The sequence below is a fragment of the Hibiscus syriacus genome, unplaced genomic scaffold (genome assembly GCF_006381635.1).
Source record: "Hibiscus syriacus cultivar Baekdansim isolate YM2019G1 unplaced genomic scaffold, ASM638163v2 tig00110472_pilon, whole genome shotgun sequence".
Classification (NCBI taxonomy): domain Eukaryota; kingdom Viridiplantae; phylum Streptophyta; class Magnoliopsida; order Malvales; family Malvaceae; genus Hibiscus; species Hibiscus syriacus.
In genome coordinates, this window is record NW_024062752.1 from 802,679 (window position 1) to 815,578 (window position 12,900).

At 34.4% G+C, this 12,900-nt stretch overlaps 1 protein-coding gene and 1 pseudogene across 1 annotated transcript; both read left to right on the forward strand.

Annotated features, from left to right (window-relative positions):
• The first annotated feature begins 1,026 nt into the window (after positions 1 to 1,026).
• Positions 1,027 to 6,135, forward strand: LOC120127917 (annotated as a pseudogene).
• Positions 6,136 to 7,256: 1,121 nt separating this feature from the next.
• LOC120127698 lies at positions 7,257 to 8,522 on the forward strand. Its single transcript, XM_039145561.1, has 4 exons — positions 7,257 to 7,346; positions 7,775 to 7,980; positions 8,078 to 8,392; positions 8,429 to 8,522. Exons 1-3 carry the CDS (start codon positions 7,257 to 7,259, stop codon positions 8,337 to 8,339), a joined length of 558 nt encoding a protein of 185 aa, XP_039001492.1. The 3' UTR covers positions 8,340 to 8,392; positions 8,429 to 8,522.
• The last annotated feature ends 4,378 nt before the right edge of the window (positions 8,523 to 12,900 follow it).

Below are 12,900 nucleotides of genomic sequence, written 5' to 3' on the forward strand. Positions count from 1 at the left end.
AATTTAAAATTATCATGTATTTTAATTTTTTTTATATTTTTATTAAAAATATATTTTCGTTCCTAAAATTTAATAAATTCATCTCGAATATTTGCTTGGCATAGGAGAAAGCTGCAAAGCTTTGTTGAATCTGAGCCAAGGAATACATCTCTCATTATTCTTTGCCAACTCTCTACTCACTAAAGTGAATCTTGTAAATAGGGTGAGCAAAAGTTGATTAAACTTTTAAAAAATATTTTTAATTTTACGTTCTTCGAACTAATTTATTTTCCTAATTCATAAAATGTAGATAATTAAAATAATATTATTTTGATTTTTTTTTTAAAATTGATTGTATTATGGTTGGTTTTGATTTTTTATTTATTTTAAGTTTATTTTTATCGAATTTAAATTGCATGCTCTTCAACTACTATAAATATTTTTTGTAACTTCAATTTATCCTTTTAACAAAAAAAAAATCCTTTATTTGTAAATTAGTCTCTTATATATTTTTAATATATTTTTTAATTTAGTCATTTTACTATAACTTTTTGTAATTTTTTTCTTTTCATTAACTTTTTTACTCTATACAATCATAAATATTTATTCCTTAAAATACATTTTTAAAAATTATTATCATACAATTTTAGATATATTTGATTTATTAAAAAAATTACGAATCTTATTTACATAATAAATAATATGAAAAATATATATACATATTATATAGTATATAATTAAAAAATCGTTTAAATTAAAACTAATTAATGTTATATATAAATACTTACATTTAAATTTATATAAATATCTTTAATTTGACTCAACTTTAAATTTATAAACTCAACTCAATTTCATTAAATTTAACCAATTAAAATGAAATTATTAAAATTAAGGAAGGACCTCTCAACTAACTAACATTTTTCAAAATACAACCTGAAATAAATAATAGTTTCCTATAAAATAAGAGGGAAATTGATTGACACAACTGTCGGTAAACTGGACCTATATCCATAATAAATAAATAAATCTTCAAAAATGAATAAATAAATAAAAATATTGTCTCCCACTTCTCCTTGCTATGCTCAGAACTTCCCCATGTGCTAAAGCTTCACTTTCATCAATTCTTCTGTAGAAATTAGCATTCTTTTTCTCTTTTTTGTTAGTTTTCATAATGTGTAGCATTCTTCCAAGCTAACCAAAAAGAAGAAGAAGAAAAAAGGTACAAAAGCTCCTGCAAAAAGAAACAGCACAAGATCCAATAGAAAACTACATTATCTGAGTTTGTAAAACTTTTTTCCCCATGTTCTAGTCTGTCAGCAGAACACAACATGTTCGTGTAAGAACACCAATAATGGATGAACTCAACCTGTGAAGATTTAGTGTTTGCTTCTCTGTCTCTCTCAGGAATTGCTGGCGCCTAACTGTCTAAATGCTTATAAAGATGGACTTCAGGACACGTTTAGATTATGCTTTGTTCCAAATTTCACCAACTAGAACCAGGTAAAGCTGAAGTTTGGTTCTCTGATTTTGCACTAGTTATAAAATGGTATCTTTATTGGTTTTTGTGTTTTGGTTTTGAAGGTGTGATCTTGTGATTTTTGCTGGGAAAGATAATGAGAAATTGGCATCAGGGTTGCTAGAGCCCTTCATTTTACACCTCAAAGCTGCTAAAGATCAAATTTCAAAGGGAGGCTACTCGGTAACTCTTCGTCCAGTGGGCTCAACACCTTCCTGGTTCACAAAAGGGACCCTGCAAAGGTAAAAACCCTACCTTTGAATCCTTGATTGTATCATTTTTCTAAGTTTTGTTTTGTTGCAATGCCTTGATGGGTTTAGGGACATTTTCCTATAGGATGAAACAAGATATTGTCTTTTAAGTCTTCGTGTCATTGACCTTTGGTAATGGTTTCTGATGTTTTTTTACAGGTTTGTGAGGTTTGTCAGTACACCAGAAGTTATTGAAAGATTTGTGACAGTGGAGAGGGAAATTGAGCAGATAGAGAATTCGATTCAAAGCTACGAAGCGAATGCTGCCTGGACAACGGATTCCAATGGTATGTTTATGTTCGGTCCAATGCAATTGATTCCTGTTGTCTAAAAATTGTATGCTTTGATCCGATTTGGAATTGACATGAACCGAGTCGATTATTTCAGGGAATTTACAGAAGTCATATACTTCATCTAAGGTATGCTTTTCAGCCTTGTCTATCATACATTGTTTTTGTTTTGTTGCCTTTGATAGCTCACATCTTAATCCCAGAATTGTATTATGTTGCTGCCTATAGTCCAAAGGTGAACTCAATGGAAACGATGACGCTGTTCCGGAAGAAACTTCCAAGTAAATTACTTTTTCCTGCAGTTAGGCACATTAGCTTCATTCCTTTTTAAAGTGCATTCGTTGTTCACCCTGGGATCAATATGCAGGGTTCGCCTTCAACGAGTTTTGGAGACTAGGAAGAAAGTACTTTGCAAAGAGCAAGCAATGGCTTATGCTTGTGCTTTGATTGCCGGATACGTACCTGATAATATAGATGATCTCATCTCTTTTGCCGACACTTTTGGTGCTTCTCGTTTAAGGTATAGATCACCATTGTCGCTATCCAAATGATTTTCATCGGTATATGGTTGCTGATTGCTCACTTTTTTCCTTTTCCTGTCAGGGAAGCTTGCATAAATTTCATGGACTTGTGCAAGAGAAAGAATGAAGATAGGCTTTGGATGGCTGAATTAGCTGCAATGCAAGCATCTAGAGAAGACTTGTCTTACCTTGGAACATCCGGAATCATACTTGCCGGGGGTGAAAATGATCCTAGTCAAAATCTAACTATAAATTTCCCAACCTTGAAGCAAGCTGGTTCCGCAGATGCCTCGGAGGTCAGGAGTGGAGACATCAACCCTGGTAAAGATTGATTTTCTTATAATTGCTTGTTTCGACTTGTTAATTCCAAAACTACTGCTTGATGTTTCGAAATCTTTTAACATGTTCTACAGATGGTAGTTTGGCATCCATGGATGGGAGATCCCAAGTACCAATGCCATGGCCACCCCATTTCCCTCGGTACATGCAAGGTTTTCCGGGTTCTGATTTTCAACAAGTGCATCCATATCAAGGGTACATGTACCCTGGAATGCCTGGTGCCTCCCCTTATTATCCAGGGAATATCCATTGGCCTCCGAATGTAGAGGATTCAAGTATTGCTCGTGGTTGGGAACTGGATGATCGTAGAAGTTATAAATCATCTTCTAGGAGCAAGAAAAAATCATCAAAAGGTAAGGGAAACGAATCCACTGCGTCTAGTGATTCAAGCTCTGAGAGTGAGCTAGAAAAGGAAGTGCAATAAGAAAAAGCATGGAAAGAAGTCATCGTCGAGAAAGGTTGTCATTCGTAACATTAATTACATTTCTTCGATGAGGAATGGGGATAACAGCAGTGATTCTGAAGAGAATTCCGATGAGGATGAGTTCATTGATGGAGATTCTCTCGAACACCAAGTGGAGGAAGCTGTTGGATCATTGGGGAAACAAAATAAGTCTACCTCACGTCATAATAAGAAACACGATGGAAGCAAGCATCAAAACACTCTTTCGTACGAGGAAGATGATCCGGGAACTAGAATTTCAGAGGGAGAAAAACTAAGCAATCCCTGGGATGCTTTCCAGAATCTGCTCTTGCGGGACAGGGATTTGGATTCTTCTGAAGTAAATAAACAGCCCGCAGGGTCTCAAGAGGAATATTTTGCAAGCAAGGGGGCTGAGGGAGTAATAAAGCAGAAAACAATCTCGAGTGACCCCTTTCTGGCCTCACAGATTGGTAGGGACCACGAAGGTGAAACTCGAGGCGCACATTTCGGAACTAATGAATTTGGTGGTTCGGTTGTTAAGAGAAGAGAGAGCACAAACGAAGAGTTGCTTATGTTGCAAGGCAATGATTCCGGAATCAGTTCCCGAGCTAATATCTCTGTTTATGCTGCAGAATCTACATTGCCCAAAAGCCGCGGAGAAGGTGAATGGTTTATAAACAAACAAATGGATAAGTTGACAAATCAGGATGAGATGATGGGCCTCAAAATGTTTGATAGGCAAAATGGTTCTTCATTAGCTGGTGAAAGCAAGAAAGATGTTTTTTTCGATGACTCTTTCATGATTCAAGGCCCATCAGTGGGAGAATATCAATCTGATTCTAGGATTGGTTTAGAAATGGTTCCTGAAATCGACTCTTCTCAACACGAACAGATCAATTTAGATAATGTACAGAAGGCTGCTTCAGTTTCGTTTGAACCAGATGACCTTTACATGATGATCGGACGTGATTCAGCTGAAAAGAATGCCATGACATCTTGGACTCAAGAGATTGACTATGAAATGAATTTATTATCTGCTGAAGGGACCGGAAGGCATGCTGATACTGAAACAACCTGTACCGGTGACAAGGGTCCCAATGCTAAAAAAACAGGGAAACTTCTGAATAAAGATATTCGTTCTAGACTTTCAAATGGACCTCATGCCAAGAGCAAATCTGAATTAGCATCAAAGAGCAGGAAACCACCAGAAGGAAACAAAACCACAATACGGAAGGCGAAGTCCGATCACGTATTTACCAACCCTTAGGTTCAAGTCTGTTCCTCAACCGAATGAGATAAAAGTAGACTGCAATGCTCCTATGTATCTAAGAGTTTCAATGCAAACTACAATATACCATAGCTATTTCATGCGGTTTGAGATACCATTGACTGAAACACATAGCGTTTCCCTCGATTCTGTAGGACATACCAAAACTTCCAATTGTCGTGTCAACTTTATATATGGTATAAGATGCTGATCTGTTTCTGATTTCTTGTCCTTGCCATTCTAATTTGATATAGGAAGAGGAAAATAGAAAGAAAATTGAGGAGTTACGGATCCAGCGCCAGAAGAGGATAGCTGAGAGGAGTGCTGGTGGTGGTCCTCATTCAGTTACTTCCAGGAGGAGCTCGACAGAAAATAAAATTTCGACAGCTTCGACAAAGAAGAGCCAACTCTACACTCAGGAGACTAAGAAAGCACCAAAGTCAGTCCTTAGAAGTTCCACCATAGAACGCCTCACAACTGCTCGGAATACATCAAAGGTTGCAGAGGCTGAATCGAAATCGAGCGAGCCGAAAAAGTTGACATCAAAGGAAAACAGTTCTTCAACCACTCAGAAGACGGCTCAAGCTAAGGATAAGAAATCAAGCACAAACAAAGTCAAAGCTTCAGATACAAAAAGTGGCACAAATAAAGTACATCCAAATGGCTCTAATGCACAAGGAAAAAAGGACCCCAAAGAGGTCACAGTAGCATTGCCAACAAAACCAGCAGCACCGGAAGCAAATCAACCTACTGACATGGTCGATGATTTCAAGGACATTCAAGAGCTGCAAACTACTCCAATAGAAAAAACTGAAGGAAATGCAACTTCAAAAAAATACCCATCGGAGGAACGAACCTCGAAGGAAAATATGCTTAATGAAGATAAGCCAATGCAAACAGATCATGTAAAAGGTGGAAGTATGGTTACAGAAGATAAGTCAATGCAAATAGATAATGCAAAAGGTGATGAAGAATTCACAAAGGCATCTAAAGTTGTTTCTGAAGATAACATAGCACTGAAAGGATTCGGTAAAGATATTCTTGAGACGACGGTTCATCCCGTGCTGCCAATCCGTGTCAAGTCCGTTCGGTTTTCAACCATAAACATAATAGATCAATGCAACAAATGAGAAAATTCAGCCTCGAACAATCACTGAAAAAGAGATCTCAACCCCGCCTCCCAATGATGGAGTGGAAGAGGAAACAATGCATACCAGGAAGAAATGGAACAATAATGAAAGCCCTCCTAAAGTGGCCAAAGGGTTTAGAAAGCTCCTCCTCTTCGGAAGAAAAAGCAAAAACTATTATACCGCTTAGAGTGTGTGCTTCCTATTCCACAATACTTCTGGTTCGGGTTTTTGGGGTTTTTTTTCCGAGTGCTTCGAGAGTTTGGGAGGAACATACCAATAAGGCTTTTGATGTTGGTGTCATTCAATAATTCATGAAACTGAAAAAAGAAAAAGAGAGATTCATAATGTAATTTATCTTTGTTTGATATATCATGTTGTTAAGGATTAAAACGCATTCTTTTTGTTTGATTGTATGCCACTGTAATTTGCATCTGTATACACATTTGAGTCTCTCTCTTTTTTTTTTGGAATCATTTGTGATTATGTTATTGCTGAGCTAAAAGAACTTGTAGTTTTCACTCTACCTTCATTGAAGTATACAGGAAAGTGAATGATATGTTAAATTTTTGGTCTAATTCAATTGTTAGTCGTTGTATTATGTATAAATTGCGAATATAATCTCTATGTTCTAATTTTATTAATTCAGTAATTCATTATATATGTAATCGTGATTTTAATAATGTAATTATATAAATATATTTAAATTTTAAAGAACATATATATGATAATGATCTAATAATTATAGTTTTTCCTAAAAGAAATGAAATCCTTTTACTAAAGTGGGTATTGATTCGTTTTCACAAAACATACAAAATTCACCAATATTTTTTTCTTCGAAAAGTGTGCAAGACAAGCTACAATTATTTGTACCTTTTGCTACAAATAGTTGTACTCTCGAGGATTCCAAAAATACGGTTAATCATGGCGGGTGTTTGTTCCCTTTCATTGAAAGTACTCTTCCAACTAACGTAGGGCATCTCTCCGCTTCAATGACCTTGTACCTCCTGCTTAGAACTCTTGTACCTTATTTTCCCAACATGCCCAATTTACCCTTTTAACTAATTTCTCCTCCAATAGAAAAAAAGCCTTGCTTCAAGGAATATGTACCCTTTGCTTCTATAAGTTGTACTTGGATTCAATGTTGTTTAAAACCGAACCGGTGCTTAAATCGATTCGATTTTACGTACTCAAACCGATAAACCAATCGGATTTTATCCAGTTCAGTTCGAGTTTATGGTTCTACCAAATGCTTCGAGATGTTTTATGATCTGAAAACAGTTGTTTTAAACGTTATTAAAAAATAAATAAAAGGTGAAAACCCCATTTTCAAGCTAAGGTGAGGTGTCATTTTCATATGGAGAAACTACATGTTTTTTTCCCCCAAAAGAATTGATTCATTTTAATCATTTGGCTTGCTTCTCATTGCTGATGGCGATTATCTTTTGTATATTTAGAGAGGGAGAGTTTGAGAGAGAAAGACCAAACCAAAGAGAAAACAGAGAAGGTTATTGAAGCTAGAAAGCTAGCTCCACATTATCAATGGCTTCCAAGCTTCTTCTGATTATTGTTTTTGTTCTTGATCTCATTGCTTTTGCTTTAGCTGTTGCAGCTGAGCAAAGAAGAAGCACTGTAAGTAACACCCTTGCTTTCTTGATTCGTTTTGTTCATACATCTGGGTTTGTTGAAAGTTGCTACTTTCTGGCTGGAAAATGAAAGAAAGTCGAAATTTTGGTTAAAAAACACCAGAAAATGTTTATTTAGCTTTCTGGTTTTCAATTTGATCCTTATGTATGAAATTGTCGCCTTTGAAGGAAAGGAATTGTCTTGATCCTGGTCTTGATTCATATACATGAATATATAGATACAATTCTCAATTGTGTATAAACTTACCAGATCTAAGCTGAATTGCCATGAAAATGGTAGATCTCAGTATTTGCTTGTTCTCTTTCAACACTGTTTTCAATTTTACAGAGATTATGGGGATTGGGAAGTTGTGGATCTGGTGTTGTCTAGAAAAGACATGAAAATTACTGTTGCGTGTTTTTATCTTTGTGCAGGGCAACAGTGTCCGGGACAATGATGATAATTATAACTATTGTGTCTATGATTCAGACATAGCCACAGGCTATGGTGTTGGTGCATTTTTGTTCCTCATGGTTAGCCAAGCCCTTATAATGGTTGCGAGCCGATGCTTCTGCTGCGGAAAGGGCTTGAATCCCAGTGGTTCAAGGGCTTGTGCAGTAATCCTTTTCATTGTTTGCTGGTATGTCACAATTTCATCAAAAGTTTTAGCTGACATTGTATTCCAATTTGTAGATTTGTGTTGCTTCATTGACTCTTCTTGGATTCGATCATCACAGGTTGTTTTTCCTGATCGCCGAGATATGCTTGTTGGCCGCATCGGTGAGGAATGCGTACCACACCAAATACCGAACCATTTTCAGTGAGCTGCCTCCTTCTTGTGAAACTGTGAGGAAAGGAGTTTTTGCTGCAGGGGCGGCTTTCATTTTCTTAAACGCCATTGTCAACAAGTTCTACTACATTTGCTATTCGAATGCTCGGGACAAAAGCTTCCAGGCTTACAGCAGAGAGACCGGTGTCGGTATGGGAGCCTACAAATAAGCGAGGCTGCAAAATTAGTGTTTATACCTTGTTGCACCAGATGTGGCTACATGGACTACATTGTCTGTTTTCCGAGTTGCAGTTTCATATGCTAAGCGTTCAATATAGTCGATAGATTATATTTTTGTATCAGATTCGTAACATTTGTTTGTCTGCCATTCCAAAATCGAAGTTTTTTGTATACATGTCAATAACAAAAAGACTGGGGTTGGTGTTCCGATTCAACATTCAATGTCAGTTGTGTATTTCTTTCGACATTGGAAGAACTGTTTGAAAACTTTTTTCTTTGCTTAGTATCAAGAAGAAACGTCCGAGCATTAAAGACCATCAAACCGAGAAATCTGTCCGGAAAAGGCCATCAAATAACTGCTCACCAACTATAAGCTCAGATCAGTCTCGCTCATGTAACAGAGACATCGTTGGTTTCAATTCAAAGAGAAAATACAGCAATGACATGTAAAATTTTAAATGATCAAAGTTCAAGTCTCGACATTTCTTATCCTACAAGTAATGAATCGGACCCTGATGAATGAAATTCCAAAACCCTCAATCTTTTTTATAGGATTCTCCAACGTAAACAACGGAAAATAGAAAAACAAGAAATAATTGGTTTTGATTCACGTGGTTAGATTGTAAGGCAACCTTTTTCTGCTTTTGGCAGACAAAAGGACATAAAAGGCTTTAGATTGGGTGGTTCTGCGTGCGGCGCCTAAAAAACGGTTAATATACGGTGTGACCGGTTAAATAAATGACCGGTTAAAATTTAGACCGGTTATGTTATATTATTTAACCGGAAATATTATAAAGTACAATAACATACTAGGTAGCGCTTATATAATGTAATAGGTAGCGCTTATATTTACCTATTTTATAAGTAAACCGGTATATTTATACCGATAGCATTGCAAATTTACCTATTACATTATATTATATTGAAAGTGTCCATACTTTTTATAAAAAGGATCGATACTTTAACAGTGTTTCATGTTTTCCACCTACAATATTAATTTAATAATTTCATTTGCACAAAAAATTATTTGATTGTTTTGATATTTTATAAAATAATATTTAGAATTTTTAATTTAATAATAATATATATCGTAACGTAAAAAATAAATCATTAGACGCCTATAATTACTAAATTAATATCTTAAAACTCACTCAAAAGATAACCTTAAATTAATGTTTTCCACAGTGAAAAAAGTATGGACACTTTTATAAAAAGGATAGACACTTTACAATATAACCACTACCTATTACATTATATAAACGATACCTATTACATTATATAAGGGCTACCTATTACATCATATGTTTACCTATTATATTGAAAGTGTCCATACTTTTTATAAAAAGAATCGATACTTTTTTTAAAACTTATGTAATTTATGTTTCAATTTTTTTAACAGTGTTTCATGTTTCCACCTACAATATTGATTTAATAATTTCATTTGCACAAAAATTATTTGATTGTTTTTATATTTTATAAATAATTTTTAGAATTTTTAATTTAATAATAATATATCGTAACGTAAGAAATAAATCATTAGACGCCTATAATTACTAAATTAATATCTTAAAACTCACTCAAAGGATAACCTTAAGAACACTTGAAGAAGCAAGAGAACAACTATCCAAGCAATCAAAAACGAGAAAATCCCAACATGATAACAATTGAACATATCATATCAATGTTCAAACTCAAGTTGTAGATTTTGATTTCCTTTTGCTTGGCATCATATGAGATTTGGATTTTGATTTCCTTTTGCTTGGCACCATATGAGCTTTGGATTTTGATGAGCATCGGAAGTATTTCAGACTTATGATTTGGGTGGTACTCAACTTATGATTTTAGTTGCTATTTGTTACATTTCTTGTATACCACCCAGATCATACGCCCGAAACGTTTCTGACGCTTTAAAGTTGACCAAAAAATAAAATGGTCGGGATTTCCCTCGCGTTTATACGTTGGAAAAAAAACAATGGAAATTAGGAATAATCAATGATAACATGCATATTGGCTTGGGCTAATATTTATAGTGGAGCCGAAATATATATTGAAATTCAAACTCAAATTGAAATTTAAATTCAAACTCCAATTACATATGAAATGAATTTGAAATGCAGTGTTAAATTGAACATGAAAATTGCATAATTGATTCATACTGTTCAAGTAACATGCTTTATGAACCATCAAGCTAAAAGACAATATTGATTGAGTTCAAAGCTGAGTTGTGAGTTGATGGAGTTGTCACACTTGTCACATGGTTGGAATAAAGTACTCACATGCGAGATAGATTGTTTTGTTATACATAACCCATCTCAACGAAATTAATCCAAATAATGTACCCATAACAATGTTCAATTAATGTACCCACAACAATGTTTAATTGATTTGTTGTTTAATTTTCAATTTGAATTATTTGATTTAATAATTTCATTTGCACAAAAAATTATTTGATTGTTTTGATATTTTATAAAATAATATTTAGAATTTTTAATTTAATAATAATATATATCGTAACGTAAAAAATAAATCATTATACGCCTATAATTACTAAATTAATATCTTAAAACTCACTCAAAAGATAACCTTAAATTAATGTTTTCCACAGTGAAAAAAGTATGGACACTTTTATAAAAGGATAGACACTTTACAATATAACCACTACCTATTACATTATATAAACGATACCTATTACATTATATAAGGGCTACCTATTACATCATATGTTTACCTATTATATTGAAAGTGTCCATACTTTTTATAAAAGGATCGATACTTTTTTTAAAAGTTATGTAATTTATGTTTCAATTTTTTAACAGTGTTTCATGTTTTCCACCTACAATATTGATTTAATAATTTCATTTGCACAAAAATTATTTGATTGTTTTTATATTTTATAAAATATTATTTAGAATTTTTAATTTAATAATAATATACCGTAACGTAAAAAATAAATCATTAGACGCCTATAATTACTAAATTAATATCTTAAAACTCACTCAAAAGATAACCTTAAATTAATGTTTTCCACAGTGAAAAAAGTATGGACACTTTTATAAAAAGGATAGACACTTTACAATATAACCACTACCTATTACATTATATAAACGATACCTATTACATTATATAAGGGCTACCTATTACATCATATGTTTACCTATTATATTGAAAGTGTCCATACTTTTTATAAAAAGGATCGATACTTTTTTTAAAACTTATGTAATTTATGTTTCAATTTTTTTAACAGTGTACTGCGAATTTAAAATGATAATATACTTGTAGTTATTGTACATACCTAAATATGTACTGCGAATTTAATGTTGTACCCACCCTTTAACTACCACTACCAATGCCACATCCTATTGAAAGCAGCACGACAGAAACATGTTGGAATGTCATCAATTCCGGTTGGAATGTCCGCTTTTTCAACCTACAATTTTGCATACAAATTTTTGTCACAACAACATAATAAAAATCAAATTAAGTATTCTTTTATTAAACTTACCTTCTGCTTCTTCTTCTGGGGTGCAGGACATTCCGAATCCAAAACTGCTGCTATAACACTCTCCGGTGTATAAATGACATCGACTTCCTTCCTCCTCATTTCTTCCATCTCTTCTTCTTCCTCCTCCCTCTTTTCTTCTTCATATTTTTTCAGTTCATCGTACTTTTTTTCTACATAGCTCTTCATATCTTTTATTTCACCCTTCAATTGAGCTCCTTCATCCGAGTATTTATCAACCACCCCCTTCACCCCCGTAAGTTCACTCCTCAAATCAACAACCTCCTTCACCACTCCCTCAAATTTTTCTCCCGTCACCATCTTAATATCACCCCTTAACACCGAAACTTCTTTCACCACTTCACCCCTCAACACCTCTACTTCTTTCACCACTCCATCTATTTTTCCTTCCACTACCCCCTTATGCCTCTCGAGTTTCTCTACGACTTGATCAAGTTTCTCTTCGACTCTTGATTGTCTTTGCATGATTTCAAATTGGATTTTTTTGATATCAGCCAATTCAGACATCAAAATGTCGAAGTTACTCTGTTTTGCTTCACCGTCGTCCCACTCACCTTCATCCCCCAATACAACCATCCCTCCTTTCTTCTCCTCTGCCTCCACTGCCTCCTCTACATCCTTGCCAATAACCTTCAAAAAATTAAATTACAATATTAAGACATTGATTATATTCTTAATATTATTTAATTACATTTATTACCATTTCTTGCTTCTTCCCTCTATCCAACTTCAACTTCACCATCACTCTAACCACCTCTTCCTTCCCCCATGCACGGATGCGTGCCACTCCGGTTCTTTCATAAGCCGGCACTGCCTCACAGCCCGACCAAAAATCGAACAGTGCAACCAGCATTTATAATAAAATTTATATTTTTATATAAAAACACAAAAAAGTGATTCAACTCATTTACCTCTAAGATTGCTATGCACCCTTTGAGGTATCTCTGGCTGCCCTTTTTAAAGGTGATAATTGATTCAATCAATCTCGAATGGATATATTCAGCCCAATTGAATTCACCCTTCAAGCCTTC